Genomic DNA, 19,639 nt, shown 5'->3' on the forward strand with positions numbered 1-19,639 from the left:
AGAGACTAGACAAACAATTTTAAGAAAGACAAACATTTAATTCACACAGTCATAGATCTCTGAGCCACTGCATGAGATCTTGTAATTTTGTTTCAAAAGAAGGGTGTGCTCTTGGTTTGAATCCCTGTCCATTTCAAGGAAGATGGCTGTATTTAGTGATCTAATCAAGCAAAGTGTTGCTAGTTAACCCTGAAAGCACATTTATACACCATCTACAGTATATTCTGTCCCTAGGACCTTTCCCTTTGCTTGATGTATGAATGAATGTTGCTTTGTAAACAAGGCCTCCAGACTGGACAGTGGCAGTAATCAGAGGCATGGAAGCAGCAGTGACGTTACTGTATGATGTCACCCTCCACAGTAATAAAAAAAACATGAACACTGTGGGGAAAGCTTGCCACAGACCAGTTTTCAGTTCTTTCTTCATACAAGTAGTAACACTGGTTCTGTAATGTCGCAGTGTCATTGAGAGGGAAGAGAACCAGCTTACACACTAGTGAAAGAATGTGGGTGGGTCAGGGCTGCGGGGTGGGTGTGACCTGTCATTGATAAAAGGTGTTCCCATTTCGTTGTGCTGTTCCTGGAACTGTGGTTTGTGTTTGCTGATTACGACTCAACTACTTCAAATTATTGACAGTGGAGCCACATTATGTCCTTAGCAAGCCTTGAAATGAACACTCACCACCAAGCACGGGTAAATTGTGGCTGTGGCTGGCCAACCTAGTAGGCTCTTTGGCAGATATCTACTTTGTGTTCACAAAAATACTGTTCATATTTAGGGGGGCACAAATTCTGAGTCTGCTAACGTCTATGGTTGGTTAGGTAAAGCATATTATTATTAACAATTTACAGAATACAGAACACAGGCCATTAGAATCTGAATTTCCCTGCTCAGCTAATGCCATGAGCTAAATGGTCTTTGTAATTTTTTTCATAGAGTTGTCAGTTATTCATCATGACCACAGGTCAACATCCAAACAACAACAACAAACAAACAACAAACTACCTGCTTAAGAGAGGTCTTGTCAGATTTTCTCACAGCTTAGATCTCTGTGCACACAACTTAATGCTACTATAATAATATTTTAGAGAAGTTGTGAATTCCATTTTCATAAACCACTTACTGTACATAAGAGACTTTTGCAATCTTGATGACAGGAAAGTATTTTTAACAAGTTAATTGTATTTGTATAGATGTACTTCTTTTGTTTGTTATTAAATGTTCAAGGTATGATGATGTCTCAATGTGTAGAAATTATTTAATCTTGTGAACCATGTCACAACGAAGTTGCCCACAAAAAAAGCTTGCAAAGATTTGTCTGCGCAGCAATGATCAGGAAATCGTGCTCCAAATAGCTTCAGGTAATTCTACTACAGCATTTGTACAACTGGTGTATTGCTGACAGTTTGTGAAAAAAGAGGAAGTTTCCACAGCAAAACATGGTCGCTACGAAATGGTTTCGTAGTTTCATTTCCTTCAGATTTACTTCTGAACAGTGATGCCATTTGCAATTTCTTTTAGCAGGAAGATAGAGAAGTTCCTTCTGTTTGTGCAGTGATTGCATTTTGTCATGTTCAGTGTTGTTGTTAGAATTTGGTTTGTATTAGGTTGATTGTATGCTTGTAATCATACCTGGTTTTGCACTTGTACCAGGGTCTTGACACTCCTGCCCAGAGCTGTTATGGCACTCACTAGGTAGTACTGTGTCAGGGATTGTGTAAGGCAGGCAGTATGCCCTGTTTCCAGCTTTGGCAGTAAGCTGGGCTGCAGAGCTTGCTGGTGTTCTATGCTGCAAAGCATTTGACCCACAGCCACGGCCTTTTGTTTTTATGCAGGTTTAACCTCTTTAAGTCCTGTATCGCATTGTTTGTTCTGCTGGGACACCAGTAAGTTAGGGAAACTGAGGCAACATTGCCGAACTTTGGTGTACTTTTATTGGTTGATTGCACTAGCCTTATGATTCAAATTAGTATTTAGCTTAACACTGTGATTCTTCATCACAGGTGACTGTCGGGACAGGTTTGATGGCAAAATACTAGACTTTGCAAATTGCATCTTAACTAAATGCAAGAAGCCAGACCTTGATGGCCAGTAGTCATATTGCAGTGAGACTACAGTGTTGTGTAATATGTTTGTAGTTTCCTCTTTGGTGCATGCTTTGAGAACTTGGCGCTGGACTAGCCCTCCACCCAGCCCAGCTCTTGAACCATTGTGACCACTCCACAGCTCCATGTGTCCAAAGAGCTGCTGCTCAGTGTCGAGCTTGGTGACCTCATCGGCTGGCTGTGGGAGTGCTCAGCAGCTGAGCAGACAGTCTAAGCCTTCTTATTAGGCACTGTTGTTGTTGTTTGGTCAGCACCAGGCATTTTAATTAATTTGACTGTTAAAAATCATCATCATTAACTATGAAACTGGGGTTGTGAGCCCCATGACACTCACTCACAGTCATATCCTGCTGTCTGACAAGTGAGGTTGTTTTTCCTCCCTCCTTAATTTTGCCACATGGTTGCCTAGGTATCTCTTGGGAAACACTGCACTGGTTTACAGTGAAATTAAAGTAAACTAGAACTACCTCCTCCCAAATGGCACCCTGGATATGAGATTGTAGCAGGAAGAATGTGATCTCAACAATGTAGTTGATTTTCTTTACAAATTATGTTTAACTGGAACTTTTTGCAGGCTATGTCTGTTGAACCTAACACCCCCCACGCACACTTTTCTTCCCTTTTCTCTTAGCTCCAAAACTTAGGGATCAATCCGGCCAATATAGGCTTCAGCACCCTGACCATGGAGTCGGATAAGTTCATCTGTATCCGGGAGAAGGTCGGCGAGCAGACTCAAGTGGTGATCATTGACATGGCGGACCCCAATACACCTATCCGCAGGCCCATCTCAGCTGACAGCGCCATCATGAATCCGGCCAGCAAGGTCATTGCACTTAAAGGTAAGGCATTGTATTGCAGAGGTATTGGTATTGCAGAGGCCACATTTCTTTAAATAAGTGTATGAATTACCAGAGATAATGAGAGCTAACCCCCTGTAAGGGGCCTGCAGCATTCAGCACTGACATGTTTGTTCAATATAGAGACATTATCCATTAAATGATCAAGAGTATTTTTAAATTATTTTCATCTGTTTATGTCCATACACATCCAGCTACTTTAGTTTTATGCTGTGAAGTAGTTTTTATTGGCCAACATATGTTTTTTTCCCAAACATTTGTCCTGTAAATATTCAAAATAGCATATTTCTAATTCTTTTTGTCCAGCATCCATGATTGCTTTGACTTTTTTGTTGTTTTTGTTTTTGTCTTTTCTATGTTCTTTTTTTTTTCTTTACTGCTTTCTTATGTGTTTGCAGACGGTGAGTTGAAATTTAACTACTTAGTTGTGGAAGTAAAATCCTGTTTTCAAGACAGTATTTATGAAATTATCACATTCAGTATTGTCCTCTTCAATTACAAAAATAAAGCGAACAGGCTATGTTTATTACAGCTGACATGACATTATCCACCATTGTGTACCAGTGGGATGGCCTTGCGAAGTTGATGTCCTAGCTTTTAATATTTTGCATATTTCTTAACCAATTTCTGGATAATTCTTTGTACCTTATTCCACATCGAGGCCAATAAAAATATTTCTTTGTAAACAGGATTTAGCTTTCACAGCCTTATAGCTTGCTGGCATTCCATCATTTTTATTACATGTATAAGTGATTTAGAACCTGTTTTACATGTGGTACTACTATGGGTAATTAAATGATTTCATTTTAATTCACATTTCTTCTTAATTTTCATTTGAAATCCATGTCTTATTCCACCTGTGTGAAGTGGTAATTACCCAAACCTGTTGTTTCACTTGTTTCCCACCTGTGTTTAATAAATGTTTCATTTTGACAAACTCATGGTTCTCCATACTAAGGACTAAAGATTAATGTTTGCTCCAACTACCAGAGAGCGTAGGCTTAATATGCTTTGACTTAGAACCTGTGTTGGAAGTCTGATGGCATCTGATAGCCACATTGATTTATTTTCACATGTTCCTGATGGGACAGTAATCCCAGATGAGGAATGAGCTGGTTCAAGAGACTTTGGATAATAGCCTATGAGGTTCACTTGTCAGGGCATGAAATGTAGAGTTAAGGAGCACTTGCTAGATGTGCTGTCCAGCAGATGCAAGAGCCCAACAGCCTTGTGTGTCCATCTGTCTGTGTTCAGCTCTTGGCCGTGCCCCTATCCAACTATTAAAATTACATTTTATGGGCCAAACAGCTTGTGTTTTCAGATTTATGACAGAACTATCTCCCCATGGTCGTAAATTTATGCTTTGAAATGAGTGGACGTCTAAACCCCACTGGATCTTCAGATTTCTTTTTGAAATGACTGTATTACTTTGTTTAGGTAAAATTATCTTTAGGGCATTGACATGACTAAATTTTTTAACCCAGTTCATTTTACTTGTATAAGTATGTAAACTCTTAACCAGGCTTGAAGGTATTGATTTCAAGTAAACAAACCAAGTGAACATAGTCATTTTTGTTGGGTTGATGCTAGGGTGTTGATGGTAAAAGAACTTTGCAGGTGTGACGGTGTGGAGCCCTCCTCCTTTTAAATATCTTTGTTAAGATGAGTTAAGCCACCTTTCTTTTATGACTGTGCAGTTATAAATCATGTGCTAAACTTTTATAGAGTTCTAGCTCGTTGCTGACAATCATGTGACTTGCAAACATGAGCTCATTATGCTGGCTGATTGAATGGTACACAGCAAACACAGGGCTGTTCGTTTCCAGTTTTTTAGGAAAAGCAGGTTGTTCGAAAGCAGCTTAAATGTATAAAAATTTGATTGCCTTAATGCTGCAAAGAAGAAGACGCTGATCCCCAGTTTGCGGTAAATGCAGTTCTCTTGTAATAAGGACAGCTCTGAAAATGTTTCCTGAAAAAATGAGGAGAAAATGCATTTTTTTTTTTTTTAATTAAAGTTAGTCGTGCAAATACAGTAACATTTCAGCAGTGCGCATTCCTCATCGGCCCCAGCACACAAGTTATGTGATTAGGGAGGATATGTTGTGACTTATGTTAGGAGAGGAATAGTTGTAATTGCTCAGCAGTGGATGGAGAGCTCCAGATCCATATTAACTCGAGTTGTATTACCTGTCTTGTCCTTGCTAATTATGTAGCGTAGGATCAGCATAGACCCTTCCTCCCTCTTTCTATCGCCACTGTCTTCCCTGCTCAGTCTACCGTAATGATGCTTCTCAGCCAACATTGTCATGTGACACAGTAGAGCCTTAATCTTTTCATGTCACTGTGTCTGAAGGACGGACATAGTGCACACACACCTCCATGATTCAGTTAAAAACCCCTTTGCTTGCTCTTTGAAATTTGGCTGCTGCTTCAAGTGGTCGATTTACCACACTGCTTATTGTACTGTACTCTGATCCCATGGCTTAGTGATGGCGAAATGATCTTGACGGTTGTGCTAACGCATTGGTCTTTGCTTTTTCTCACTTTGTTGATGAGTATTGAATAATGAGCAAACAAGGAAGTCACACTGCTTCTTAACAAAGCTTTAGCTCACAAAATTAACCCTAACTACTTAACAAAAAGTGCAGGTGAGTGAACCTTTTTTAAACACTTAGCGTCTGATCTGTTCTCAGGACATCATCAAACATATATAACTTTAATGGTCGACAATCAACCATGATCATTATTGGCAACCTTCCTGCGACTATTGTCCAAAAGTCTCTCAATTGCTTAAAATGTACCCTTCCCTCTTAATCTTGTCTCAACGTATCTGTTTAATTGTTGTATTCCACCGTTATACATTTTTGACTCAGATGCAGATGTGTTTGCCTTCTTTGTGAGTTGTTTGTTTCTTGCTTCTACCCTGTCTGCTTTGTTTCTCTCAATGAGGCTTGTTTATTTGATGGGGTGGGCCAGGTAGTCGGACATAACGGCACATTATATATACTCACTACATTTATTAAACATCTTTTCAGAGCTGTGGTCACTTAAGTTACGTTAGGTGTTTATTGGTTTATATTCATAATTTGCAATGAGAAGAAAGAGATATGCATGTATTCAGCCATTCACACTCATGGACTACAAGGGGTACCTGTAACCAATATTGTCTCGTAGTTATGCTCACTGGATTGTTTGTTAAGTTGGTGCACATTGAAAATAACTTTCCTCTTACTCGTAACTTATTTGTTTGCATAGACTTCTACATGCATCTGGCATTAGGCAGCTCTGCAGTTGTTATGTCTTCTTATTGACCTGCCAATTCCTTTAGAGTTTAGAATAGAAAAATGGATTTGCTTGAAATGCACATAATTGACACAATGGCACCTTGTGTAGCCTCTCAGGAGGCCGAAATTGAATGCACTTCATTTTTTTCTATGCCAGTTGTCTCACCACACTTTAGATACGACACGATTTCCGACTACAGCATGTATGGCATCCCCTCTCTATCAGTCATGGCGTTGTTGCTTGATGACCTCTGTGCCATGACTACCAGTGTTTCAATTGAATCCCTTTTCTCTTGAAATTTGGTGTGTTTCTTTTCCTATGAATGTATGTGTATGTATATGTACTGTTGCCAGAGACTAAAACATTCTTCTGGGGCCTGGCTCCTGCCCCCTTTCTCCCTGCTCTAGCCGCCAAAACCCTTCAGATCTTCAACATTGAGATGAAGAGCAAGATGAAGGCACACACCATGACAGATGATGTTACCTTCTGGAAGTGGATCTCCCTTAACACGGTTGCACTCGTGACTGACAATGCAGTCTACCACTGGAGCATGGAGGGTGACTCACAACCTGTGAAAATCTTCGACCGCCACTCCAGCCTGGCAGGCTGCCAGATCATCAACTACCGCACTGACGCCAAGCAGAAATGGCTCCTGCTCATCGGCATCTCAGCCCAGGTTATTTGCTGCTTTAGTTTAGTAACACCAAGCATATTTAGTTCAGTGGTGTAGAACTGTAACATTTGAAATGTGCCTTCATCACAGAAACTTTACAGTAGATTGGCTGTTTGCATTAAAAAGTAACCATGGATTAACGGTTCCTTCGCCTTAGTGTTGGTTAGCCAGTCAGTTCATACATATTTATGGATGTTGTTTTGCCTTTTTCAGCAAAATCGGGTGGTGGGAGCCATGCAGCTCTACTCTGTTGACAGAAAGGTTTCTCAGCCCATTGAAGGCCATGCTGCCGGCTTCGCCCAGTTCAAGATGGAGGGAAATACAGAGGAGTCCACTTTGTTCTGCTTTGCTGTCAGAGGCCAGGCTGGAGGGAAGGTCACTGATGTTAATAGCTCATAGGGAAATAGGAGGAACAGATTTTAATGTTACTGGCATTCTCATAGCATAACCTTCCTGAGTCTGGTTCTCACTTGTGTTTTCTCTCTTTCGACACAGTTGCACATCATTGAAGTGGGAACTCCACCAACTGGCAACCAGCCATTTCCAAAGAAGGCAGTGGATGTGTTCTTCCCTCCAGAAGCCCAGAACGACTTCCCTGTGGCCATGCAGGTGTGGACTTGGCTAGACTAGGGCCGTCACTTTAAGAAAAAAAAAAAAAACACTTTGAACAAATTTAAACTCATACGTAATTTGCTGGAATACATTTGGTTACAACCCATAGAGTCACCATATCGCCATCTACAGTGTAGAACCAAAAATACTTCTACTCACTGATTTTCAGATGCTTCATTGTCAGTAAATATCAGATCAGCACAGCTTAACTCCCCAGTAACCTCTGTTTTTATTAGCTTAATTTATTGATGGGTCAATAGGGCATGTAATAGGTCAAGCTGATGGTGAATTTTAGAATGCCCACTGCTGGACCTCAAGTTAATTCAAATGGTCTTATAGGTAGAAGTTGGCTGATAAAGCAAAATAGACTATATGGTTTTATGTGAGGTCTTTTTTATTCTTTTTACCACAATCAGTTTTACAGACACAATATTTCTTCTTTGTTTTTTGACAGATAAGCTCCAAGCAAGACGTGGTTTTCCTTATTACCAAATATGGCTACATTCACTTGTATGACTTGGAGACAGGCACCTGCATCTACATGAACCGCATCAGCGGGGAGACCATCTTTGTTACTGCTCCACATGAGGCCACCTCAGGCATCATCGGGGTCAACAGGAAGGGACAGGTAAGAATGTCAACAAGTGCTTAAGGAAATGAAATGTACGTTGAGCATGGCTGCTCAGTCTTGGTAAAATAAAATTTTGCTGATGAAACCAAATATTCTTCCCAACGTCTATCTACCCCTTATGTCATAAGCAATCGCATGCCCAGCAAATCTGACACAGAATATAAACAAGCCCAACATCAACATCAGTGTCTGCATGGGGTAATAACAACAACTCCCTGCTTGTCTGTCATCATCAGGCAAGCTCGGACTTTTCCAGGAGGCATTATAAATAATCCAGAGTCTAGTGTTTCACACAGAGAGGGGAGAGGGTTGTGTCTTACTGCTTTTGTAAAGCTGAACCAGAGAGGAAAACTGGATCCAGCCAGCTGATGAATAATGTTCCAGCCAGGCCACACACCACATGAATAATTGAGTGAAGAGAGGAAAGCTGATCTTGGGCAGTGACGGATCTCGCTGTCTGCCGGGGCACTGAAGTGCGTATGTGTGTACACACATCACATGCACACAAACAGGAACACAGAGGCAGTGATCTGAGAGATAATAGGCCACTGTCTAGGCCCCTCAGTGCCTCCAGATAAGTGGGTTGGTTACCAACAATATTGGTAACCTGATACTAAGTAATACATTACTACAGTGCTTTTACCATGCATTTCTTTTAAGTCAGGCGCAGCCTTTGGGCAACAAACAACGTACAGACTTGCATAAAGGAAAGCTAACAAGATGACTGGAAACCCAGAAGTGATTTTTTCTATGTATTTCTATATCTGTTCCTGGTGGGACTGAACAAGCACAGCAGTGAAGAATGCAATGAAAGGGGGACGGTTGTGTGGCTGTTCTGCTCCAGGATGATATAATGTAGTTTGAGTCAAGTTAAGTCAAGTTGTAGTTGAATATTTATGTTGTGGTATTACAGTACTGAAATTTAATGGTAAGCAAGCAAAGTAAACAATAACCCCCCTGAAAAAATATGTTCCCGACACTCTCACTGGCAATAATGATCCAGTGTGTGGAGTTGTCAACAAATACATTACAGAACTACATGGTGGTTTACCAAAGGGCTGCACTGTCTTGTCACTGCAGTGAGGGAAAAAATCAATACCGCTACAACCCCAATCTAAGGTCAGGTGCGAAGATCTTGACATCATGAATGGACATGAAAATCTGTAGCAATATGAACATAAACCTCCTGAATTCTTTTTGCAAGTTAATGTCTAATATCTCCAGTATTACTGCTTCCACACTGCCTAAACTTCACCCTATAGTTGTCAGCAAGTTTCCTATCAGGAGTTATGGACTTGGCAGGGCAGGGCCTGCTTGTGCGTTTGAGTCTCAGCATCAGGATCTCTGATACCATGACTCAGAGTAGGAAGTGTGCGTGTGCCGGACCAGGCCTGACAGTGACATGCAGTGGTGAAAGCTGCAGCACAGAACTGCTGCCCACACACCAGAGAGTGGGACAGCAGAGGGAAAGAAGTAAGCGAAAGCAACAGAACAAGAGGGGTAAAAAAGGGCCCACCACCCTACAGCACATGATGTGAAGTGGGAGGCACAGCCTGGTGCCCTCAATCCTCTTAGCGCTGGTCCTGTCATCCAATCACAGCCACCACCTGATCCACGTCATCAGCATGGCCGAGAGCTGTGATGTCTGCCTTACAGTTTTACTCTTCTGTGTGTGTGTGTTTGTGTCTGGGTCAGTGTATCACTTGATACGACAGCTCATGTGTCATCTGACGCTTGGTGCTCTCTAGTTGTTCTGGCAAGTTTGTCTCTTTTTTTCCATCAAACTTGGTCATTGTATTTAAATGGCAACTGAAGTATTGGTTTGCCTGTCCAGAGGATATCTTTAATCTGCCATGTTTCATTCACAGGTTTCTGTTTGTAATTGTTCCTGACTTTAACTTTAGTATCTCTTTCGGATGCTGTTTCATTCCTCCCTGACCACACATACCAAGTCGAAGACAGAATGTCCACTAATGGGCCTTTTTTTTTTTACTCCTCCTTTCTGTTCATTTCTTAATTCAACTACCTCCCATCAGTCCACCCATGGTATAGTGAGTAAGCAACTCTGCTTTAATTGCAGGAATAATGAGGTCTAGTCACCCATGTTAAAAGCTGGGGCACTGACCTGCTGAGCTTGCTTGTAGAGGGGCCAACACTGGCTGTCTTTCTCCTTCGCCCCCCCCTTCCCTTTCCTTCATCCTGCCCTTTTCACTCGATTCATTCTCTCTCTCTCTGTTGCCAGACTGCTCACAAAAGCCATGCGTTACACTGACCCACTAATAATACATTTGCATTCAGCAGCCACAACCCAAGTCCAGACAGCATTTAATGGAGTTTAATGCTAATGCTCACAGTTCTATTCAGCTGAACTTGCTCACTCTTTTGATTTCTGGCACAGGGCATGAATGGAATGCTTTTTAAGCCACTATCATCTAGATGTGTCGAAGATGAGTTAAAACAAACAAGCCTTGCTAAATAATTGTGGGTGTGGGGGTTGGGGTCAGTGCATATGGTTTTATTTGATTTGATGCTTCATGGATGACAGAAGCACATGACAGGAAATATTTACACAAATAAGGTGGCTGGTATGGTGATAATTGAGTGAATAGCTCCATGCCTTACTGGGGATTAATTTACTGCAGATGGACTAACATAGTTGTAACTCCTTATAGACAAACTTTTGCCATCCACCAAAAGGCAATAGTAAAACATACTGAACTGACTGCAAGCATATACGTCATAAGGAAATGTGGTATTTCTCATCAGATTTACACAAACAAAAAGCTTTAAAAGGAGGTCAAATCTGGCAGTGTGATTACAGTGTTACCATGGCTGTGGTCTCTGGTGTACTTTATTACAAAAGTCTTTATTTTTCCCCATAACACAGGTGCTGTCAGTCTGCGTGGAAGAGGAAAACATCATTCCCTACATAACTAACGTGCTCCAGAATCCAGACCTGGCTCTCCGTTTAGCTGTCCGCAACAACCTCGCTGGCGCTGAAGAGCTCTTTGCACGCAAGTTCAACAACCTGTTCGCTGCTGCCAACTATTCGGAGGCTGCCAAGGTGGCTGCCAATGCACCAAAGGTAATCATCCTGCTAGCACGGAGTCGATCAACAACCCTCTGACGTAGTCTGAACAAAAATGTGATCCACATGGTTGTATTTATTACATGGGGATTGGATTGCATTATATTCTACCTACTTATTTTGCCTTTTATCAGTCATTTAGCTGTCCTCTGACCTTCAGTTGAACTTCCCCCTCTCAGGGTATCCTGCGAACTCCAGACACCATCCGTCGTTTCCAGAGCGTTCCGAATCAGCCAGGCCAGACCTCCCCCTTGCTGCAGTACTTTGGTATCCTGTTGGACCAGGGCCAGCTCAACAAGTTCGAGTCCCTGGAGCTTTGCAGGCCTGTCCTCCAGCAGGGCCGAAAGCAGCTTCTGGAGAAGTGGCTGAAGGAAGACAAGGTATTGCATATCTCCATCTCAACCTCCACTCACAGGAAGAGGCTCTTCCTGAGCTGCCTGTTTGTTTATATGACTCGCCTGTTATCCCGGGTCATGTGAGAACATATTCTATGGAAGGAATTTGCATAATTTCCTGAAGACACTGAACATTTTGTGATTCTTAGCTGCCTCGATGTTAAGTAAGAGAATCTGGACTGGGCATTCACTAATTTTATGTTCATCATATATTATTCTATGTTAATGGGTTTTTGTTTCACACATACATTTACCAAGTTTGCCTCTCATCATTTGGTAGAGCATCAAATTGGACAGCATAAAAATTGCAACATATACTAAAATAGGAATGAAAAAACAAAAGAAAGAACCTTAAGGCATATAAAAGAAAGAAAAAAAGTTAGGGAAAGATAAAAGAAAAACACTGCATGTTCTTTTTAAAATGGTCCAGAATAGCTTCCGGTGCTGATGTTACCTGTTCTATGTTTCAGTTGGAGTGTTCAGAGGAGCTAGGTGACCTGGTGAAGGCAGTGGATCCCACTCTGGCTCTCAGTGTCTACCTGAGGGCCAATGTCCCCAACAAGGTCATCCAGTGCTTTGCGGAGACTGGTCAGTTCCCCAAGATCGTCCTGTACGCCAAGAAGGTATGTCTGTCTGGCTGAGATGGTGTTAGAGCTGTGGAGATTTTATAATTTCCAAATGATGAAATGTAGGGCCAATAAAGGAGAAGACAAACATCTGAACTACATTTCAAACCAAAAACCCTGCCTATTGCTCAATTCAAGAGTTTCAATAAAGTGTATTGAAAAAAAAGTTGCATTGCAAGCGAAGATGCATTTATTTGATGCATAGAAGAGCACAACTTGTTGGACTTTGTAACCAAAATTAATTGATTTCAACAATAGCCTTAAATATGACTACAATGTAGATTGAATTTTGTTATGTAATTTTATTTTTTACTCAGTTCATTTTTTGGTTCCAGGTGGGCTACACTCCAGACTGGATCTTCCTGCTTAGGAATGTGATGCGGATCAACCCAGAACAAGGCCTGCAGTTTGCTCAGATGCTGGTCCAGGACGAAGAGCCACTGGCTGACATCACACAGGTCAGAAGACGGAGGAGGGATTTTCAATCAGGAATACATGGATTTTCTAATGACGCATTTCCAAGCAGATAGAGATAGAGTTTGGCTGTCTGCTGTGATATCATATTAAGGAGTGGAATAGGTCTCTGTCTTATTCTGGTTGGAAGTTTCCAAGTTGAGTTCAGTAGAAGTTTAAACACCAACTGTTGCTGCACAGGCTAGATTGAGTTGTGCTGCTGAGTCTTTGAGGTTAGGGTGAGACCTAACTACACTTTTCTGAATTAAAAACTTTCCTTGAAGCTGGACAAAGTATTTGACTGAGTCACACACATTCCAACATCTGTGATCCTCAGCTGTCCTGCAGAATGCAGGAAATGCACATTTTCCTTTGCTTCCTGCCACTGCAGACACTCTGTACTGCAAATGTCAACTGCTGACACAGCTTTCTGTGTTGCATAAAGTGCTGTACTGGCAGGGAACAAGAATTTCAAGAATAAAACTCATTGCATCAGATCAGGAGGAAATATGTTACATTCAGCCAACTTTGAATTTGCATCACAAGTAGCCTCAAAGCAGCTTTAAAGACATTTGAACTTCTTGCATTTTTCAAGTTTAATCCTGTCAGTGGTGTAGAATTTTAGGAGGTGTTATGTTGGAGGGACCTTCTTGTCAGGATTTTAGCAGCTACTCAAACATGGTTTCTCTTTCTGTCTTGAGTTATAGTTCTCACCTGTGTGTCTCTCTTTCTTCAGATTGTGGATGTTTTCATGGAGTACAACCTAATCCAGCAGTGCACCTCGTTCCTTCTGGATGCTCTGAAGAACAACAGACCTTCAGAGGGACCACTGCAGACTCGCCTGCTGGAGATGAACCTCATGCATGCTCCACAGGTGGACACATCTACACGTACTTCACTAAAAATAATCCAGTGAATAGAGCTGGGATGCATTTTTTTCTAACTTTTTCATTGCCTTATGTCATGGGTGCAGGTTGCGGATGCCATCCTGGGCAACCAGATGTTCACCAACTACGATCGTGCCCACATTGCCCAACTGTGTGAGAAAGCTGGACTCCTGCAAAGGGCGCTGGAGCACTACACCGACCTGTACGACATCAAGCGCGCTGTGGTGCACACACACCTGCTCAACCCAGAGGTCGGCTTCAGTTACCAACTGAGTGAAATATAATTAAAACTGAAGGCCATTTTCCTTTCTTGTCATATGTTCATTGCTTATTGCAGAATTTTTCATTAACTTGATGATAAATATTGCATGACCTATGACTTTAAGCACATTCCCTCCTCCACCACCAGTGGCTGGTGAACTTCTTTGGCTCACTGTCGGTCGAAGACTCTCTTGAGTGCCTCAGGGCCATGCTGTCAGCCAACATCCGCCAGAACCTGCAGATCTGTGTCCAGGTGGCTTCCAAGTACCATGAACAGCTCACCACACAGGCTCTCACTGAGCTCTTTGAGTCCTTCAAGAGCTTTGAAGGTGAGATCCCAAACTTTATACTGTCACACTGCTTCATTTGATATGTAAAGCTTTTTTTTTATGTTATGTATGTTCCCTTCCACCAATGTACTGGGATAGATGTCCCCTAACTTTCAACTAATGATAAGTAGACCAGACACATCTTTTGAAGCTAAGTGACTAAGTGTCTGTGTCTCTCAGGTCTGTTCTATTTCCTGGGCTCTATTGTAAACTTCAGCCAGGACCCTGAAGTTCACTTCAAATACATCCAGGCTGCCTGCAAGACGGGCCAGATCAAAGAGGTGGAGAGGATCTGCAGAGAGAGCAACTGCTACGACCCTGAGCGCGTCAAGAACTTCCTCAAGGTAAAGCCGCCGGGACAGCTGGAGTGATCAAACACTTACATTTAACAGCTGATTTCTTCATTTACTGGGTCTTTTGTGAATGTCTTTCTGACCCAGATCTACTTTGTTGCTTTTTTCCTTATTAAATCGTGTCTGAACAGTTTTTCAGAATGCCACACTATGTTGGTCTTAAGAGAAAACTTTCTAGTATTGCAATTTTGGAATTGGTTCTGTCTGTTTTCATTCATATCACTTTACACGTGCTTAGTTAGTCTTTTAAATGCTACATGCTATGAAAAGAAAAGCTTCACAGATTAACATTTTGGTCCCTTCCTAAAGAAGAGAAAATAATTACTAGCATATCCCCAGCAATCTGCCTGTATCCCCAGATTTCTTCCCTGGAGGATCAGTGAAGGATGATCTCATTCTTATTTTATTGGTTAAAAATGTTCAACAATCCTGATGGCAGTCAATTATCTTTTGTGCTTTTCCTCTTTTTGTCTTTGGAATGGCAGGACATGTATCAGGTAAATCTATCCTTCCCCACAGTACAGGACCTCCCCCTTCTTTTTTTACTTTCATCCCTACCCCTTACCTATAGGCACAGGATTGAAACTGGGATTTGTATGGAGGTGTATATGGGTATATACCATAATCCATACACCTACTGGGGTGCAACCAGTGCTCTCTGAGCCTTATATAGTCCTAGTCATTCATTGGATGTTTTGTGTGTAATTAAAGTTAATGGTGAATAAGTTGGGGTTCTGTAATTCATATTTGAAGACATTAAGGTGTCTGTGTGTATGTTGTGGTCCCATAACAGTCAGTACAGCATGTTCTTGGATGATATCGGCAAGGTGCACAATCCCAGTTTGTTAATCCTGTATGAGTGTGGGTGGCAGCAGTGTGTCAGTTCACCAGTGCATTGTGGTAAAGAGGATTGTATTGGTCAGCACTGTTTCGTGTTGATCTGACCACTGGCAGCTCTCTGCCTGTTAATAAGTAGGAAAGCTACTTTAGAATATTTAGAGGTCTTGCTTTTTGTCTCTACCGTGTAACACACTAATTTTGGGATGTGACTTCCATTTGTGGTAGTGACAAACCTGTTATTTTTCCCCCCTTCATACTGTATTAGTGTTTAATTTTTGAATGAAGGAGACTTGACTCTGGAGCTGGAAAATGATATTTTAAAATTTCATTTTCAGTGACTCTGATAAATGTCTAACCTCCTACACAGTGTACCAGTAAGTGCAGTGGTAAAGTATCATCCCTGTCGCATCAGGGTTGGTTGATGTATTGTGGCTTGTATAGACGTGTTTTGTTGGTTGTGTTATGTTACTCAGTGTGGTCTCTTTCCCTCTACTATGTGTGATGGACAGGAAGCGAAACTGACCGACCAGCTGCCACTGATCATCGTCTGTGACCGTTTTGATTTTGTCCACGACCTGGTCCTCTACTTGTACCGTAACAACCTGCAGAAATACATAGAGATCTATGTTCAGAAGGTAAGGCTCAATGGAGAAGCATCCAAATGCATCATGACAATTATACTTCTTTGTATTAGAGAAATAGGTTATTGAGATTTATTGCTAAATTTGTGTCTCAGGTGAATCCTAGCCGTCTGCCTGTTGTGGTGGGTGGTCTCTTAGACGTGGACTGCTCAGAGGATGTCATCAAGAGCCTGATCCTGGTTGTGAGAGGACAGTTCTCTACTGATGAACTGGTTGCTGAGGTGGAAAAGAGGAACAGGTGCGGCACAATTCCACCTACATCTTTCTAAACATTTACAACTAATGTTGTTAATGTATTCTCCTTGGAAGTGATCTGCTCTGTGTCTCAGACCCCATGTAGATCAAATTTAAAAAAACGGAAGGATTTGTGTTATTTGATGTGTTGTATTTGCTTTATTTTTCGTCAACCAAAAGATACATTTTGCAGGACTATAACATTATCATTTACAAGAGAGTGGAAATTATTATACAGGTTTTTAAAAGTAAGGTAGTTTTATTGTATTGTATTGGACGCAAGTAGTGGAAAACAAGTAATGTTCTACAAGTTACGACAATGTTTTTAAAATCAAATTGTTCATAAATTACAGCAATGTAAAGAAAAATGTCTGACATATGCTGCATAACGAGAAACATGAAGAAACTTGTCTATCAAGTGCTCCAAGTAGCATGTCCATTTTTGTCTGAGAGAGTCCTGACATCCTTTTTCAAACAGACTGAAGCTGCTGCTGCCCTGGCTGGAGTCTCGCATCCACGAAGGCTGTGAGGAGCCCGCCACCCATAATGCTCTGGCCAAGATCTACATTGACAGCAACAACAACCCAGAACGCTTCCTGAGGGAAAACCCTTACTATGACAGCCGTGTAGTTGGAAAGTACTGCGAGAAGAGAGACCCCCACCTGGCCTGTGTGGCCTACGAGAGAGGACAGTGTGACCAGGAGCTGATCAATGTGAGGATGAATTTTTGTACTTGCCTGCTCTCCTACCTGTGTACCCAAAGTCTGTTTCAGTTGAGTTTCTTATTTTGATGTAGAACATTAAACAGCCTCGTCCTTTTTGTTCTTTTTATATTAGGTCTGCAATGAGAACTCCCTCTTCAAGAGCTTGTCTCGCTACCTTGTCCGCCGCAAAGACCCTGAGCTGTGGGCCAGCGTGCTGCTGGAGAGCAACCCCTACAGACGACCACTCATTGACCAGGTAAAGTATACACAAGACGAGCCTTATCTCATTTGATATTACTGCCTGGTACCTCTCTAAGCCTCAATTCGTTTGCCCTCAGGTGGTGCAGACAGCCCTGTCAGAAACCCAGGACCCAGAGGAGGTATCAGTCACAGTCAAGGCTTTCATGACTGCAGACTTGCCCAACGAGCTCATTGAGCTGCTGGAGAAGATTGTGTTGGACAACTCTGTCTTCAGTGAACACAGGTGTTTAGCTGCAGCATTTTGCATGTTTTGCTTTGTTCCCATGAAACATTTAAAAGTCAAAACTGCCAAATAAAGTGTGCTGAGGGTTCTGTGTTCTTCTCTTTCCCACAGAAATCTGCAGAACCTGCTGATCCTAACGGCGATCAAAGCTGACCGTACCCGTGTGATGGAGTACATCAGCAGGCTCGATAACTATGATGCTCCTGATATTGCTAACATTGCCATCAGCAACGAGCTCTTTGAGGAGGCTTTTGCCATCTTCAAGAAGTTTGACGTCAACACCTCTGCTGTGCAGGTTAGTCATTAGCTCTTAAACAGCTCAACAAAAACTTAATTGACTGAAGAAGTGTTGATCGACCTTTGTTTTTTGTTTTTTAAACCTAGGTGCTGATCGAGCATATTGGCAACCTGGACCGGGCCTATGAGTTTGCAGAACGCTGCAACGAACCGGCTGTGTGGAGCCAGCTGGCCAAGGCTCAGTTACAGAAGGACTTGGTGAAAGAGGCCATTGACTCCTACATCAAAGCTGATGATCCCTCTGCATACATGGAGGTCGTACAGGCTGCCGATAAGAGTGGTAAGGAGACTTGTTGACCCCAAGTAAGAAAAGGAAGGAAAGAATACCACCTGACTGACTGTAAGCTGATCAATCACTATGAACAGATGGCAGGGTTTCAGAGAATGTGGTTAGTCATTTGCCAGTACCACTTCGATTGAAAGCAATCAATGCGGAGCTAATCAGCTGTGCTATGGATTTGCTGATAGTTGCAGCTAGTGCAGCAATTCTTTATTGAAAGTGAACACTATCAGCATAAAATACACTTGAGGCAGTGTTCGACAAAAAAAGAGAAGGATTAATTAGAATTACAGCAGCAGCTTAATATTACTGTCCATGTGTTTCAGGTAACTGGGAGGACTTGGTCAAATTCCTTCAGATGGCTCGTAAGAAGGCCCGGGAGTCCTACGTGGAGACAGAGCTCATCTTTGCCTTGGCCAAAACCAATCGCCTGGCTGAACTGGAAGAGTTCATCAACGGACCCAACAATGCTCACATCCAACAGGTTAGCCCAGCTCTTGCCTTTTGTGAATAAGCTGTCATGTCAAAAATGAAACACTGTCTCATTACTATATCTGCCATGTAGGTTGGTGACCGGTGCTATGATGAGAAAATGTATGATGCCGCTAAACTGCTATACAACAACGTCTCCAACTTCGGTCGTCTGGCGTCAACTCTTGTGCACCTCGGGGAGTACCAGGCCGCTGTGGACGGCGCCCGTAAGGCCAACAGCACACGCACCTGGAAAGAGGTGTGCTTCGCCTGCGTGGATGGAAAGGAGTTCAGGCTGGCCCAGATGTGCGGCCTCCACATTGTGGTGCATGCTGATGAGCTGGAGGAGTTGATCAACTATTACCAAGTAAGATTGAGGATTAGGAGTCATTTTTGTGTGTATGTTTGTGTTTTCAGCAGCTGGCTGGTTATTTTAAAAATAGTGATAAACACAGGCGTGCAGTGTTTGCATGTAGTTATGACACCTTATAAATTTAAGACATATCACTTAGCCCACATACATACATAAGCACACATTTACCATACTCCATCCTCCATCTTCACTCTCAGGACCGCGGTTACTTTGAGGAGCTGATCACCATGCTGGAGGCTGCGCTGGGCCTGGAGCGCGCTCACATGGGGATGTTCACAGAGCTGGCCATCCTTTACTCCAAGTTCAAGCCCCAGAAGATGAGGGAGCATCTGGAGCTCTTCTGGTCCAGAGTTAATATCCCGAAGGTCCTGAGAGCAGCGGAGCAGGCTCACCTGTGGGCCGAGCTGGTCTTCCTGTACGACAAGTACGAGGAGTACGACAACGCCATCATCACCATGATGAACCACCCAACAGACGCCTGGAAGGAGGGACAGTTCAAAGACATCGTCACCAAGGTGCAGTTTGGTTTGATGTCAAAACAAAGATTATTTTTATATTTTCATATATTCTTTATTCTGAGGTAGCTGTGTCTCAATGTATTTGAGGGAATAGGGAAATTCACTAAACTATATTTTTCACAATTGCATTTATAGTAACAATTTAGTCCTTAAAGGCTTTGAGTGACTGGAAATGTTTGGATTAGTTACCTTTTAAAGTGCTTGAATTTTACTTAGCTGTACAAACCATGTGCACTATATT

At 42.2% G+C, this 19,639-nt stretch overlaps 1 protein-coding gene across 2 annotated transcripts in view; it reads left to right on the top strand.

Moving 5' to 3' along the window:
- Positions 1-19,639, top strand: part of cltca (clathrin, heavy chain a (Hc)) — a 34,168-nt gene that overhangs the window by 8,682 nt on the left and 5,847 nt on the right. The window contains exons 2-25 of one of the 2 annotated variants that reach the window (XM_041953100.1): positions 2,738-2,945; positions 3,362-3,364; positions 6,656-6,924; positions 7,135-7,296; positions 7,417-7,530; positions 7,988-8,161; positions 11,052-11,249; positions 11,432-11,632; positions 12,118-12,270; positions 12,609-12,731; positions 13,463-13,600; positions 13,700-13,864; positions 14,023-14,203; positions 14,384-14,547; positions 15,906-16,031; positions 16,133-16,275; positions 16,750-16,984; positions 17,109-17,231; positions 17,314-17,459; positions 17,571-17,754; positions 17,844-18,036; positions 18,363-18,520; positions 18,602-18,874; positions 19,078-19,395. In XM_041953100.1, the coding sequence (XP_041809034.1) occupies positions 2,738-2,945; positions 3,362-3,364; positions 6,656-6,924; positions 7,135-7,296; positions 7,417-7,530; positions 7,988-8,161; positions 11,052-11,249; positions 11,432-11,632; positions 12,118-12,270; positions 12,609-12,731; positions 13,463-13,600; positions 13,700-13,864; positions 14,023-14,203; positions 14,384-14,547; positions 15,906-16,031; positions 16,133-16,275; positions 16,750-16,984; positions 17,109-17,231; positions 17,314-17,459; positions 17,571-17,754; positions 17,844-18,036; positions 18,363-18,520; positions 18,602-18,874; positions 19,078-19,395 (4,152 nt within the window). The remainder of the gene's footprint in view (positions 1-2,737; positions 2,946-3,361; positions 3,365-6,655; positions 6,925-7,134; positions 7,297-7,416; positions 7,531-7,987; positions 8,162-11,051; positions 11,250-11,431; positions 11,633-12,117; positions 12,271-12,608; positions 12,732-13,462; positions 13,601-13,699; positions 13,865-14,022; positions 14,204-14,383; positions 14,548-15,905; positions 16,032-16,132; positions 16,276-16,749; positions 16,985-17,108; positions 17,232-17,313; positions 17,460-17,570; positions 17,755-17,843; positions 18,037-18,362; positions 18,521-18,601; positions 18,875-19,077; positions 19,396-19,639) is intronic. The other variant, XM_041953101.1, reaches the window with a different exon arrangement.

This window comes from Chelmon rostratus, chromosome 14, assembly GCF_017976325.1.
Source record: "Chelmon rostratus isolate fCheRos1 chromosome 14, fCheRos1.pri, whole genome shotgun sequence".
Taxonomy (NCBI): Eukaryota; Metazoa; Chordata; class Actinopteri; order Chaetodontiformes; family Chaetodontidae; genus Chelmon; species Chelmon rostratus.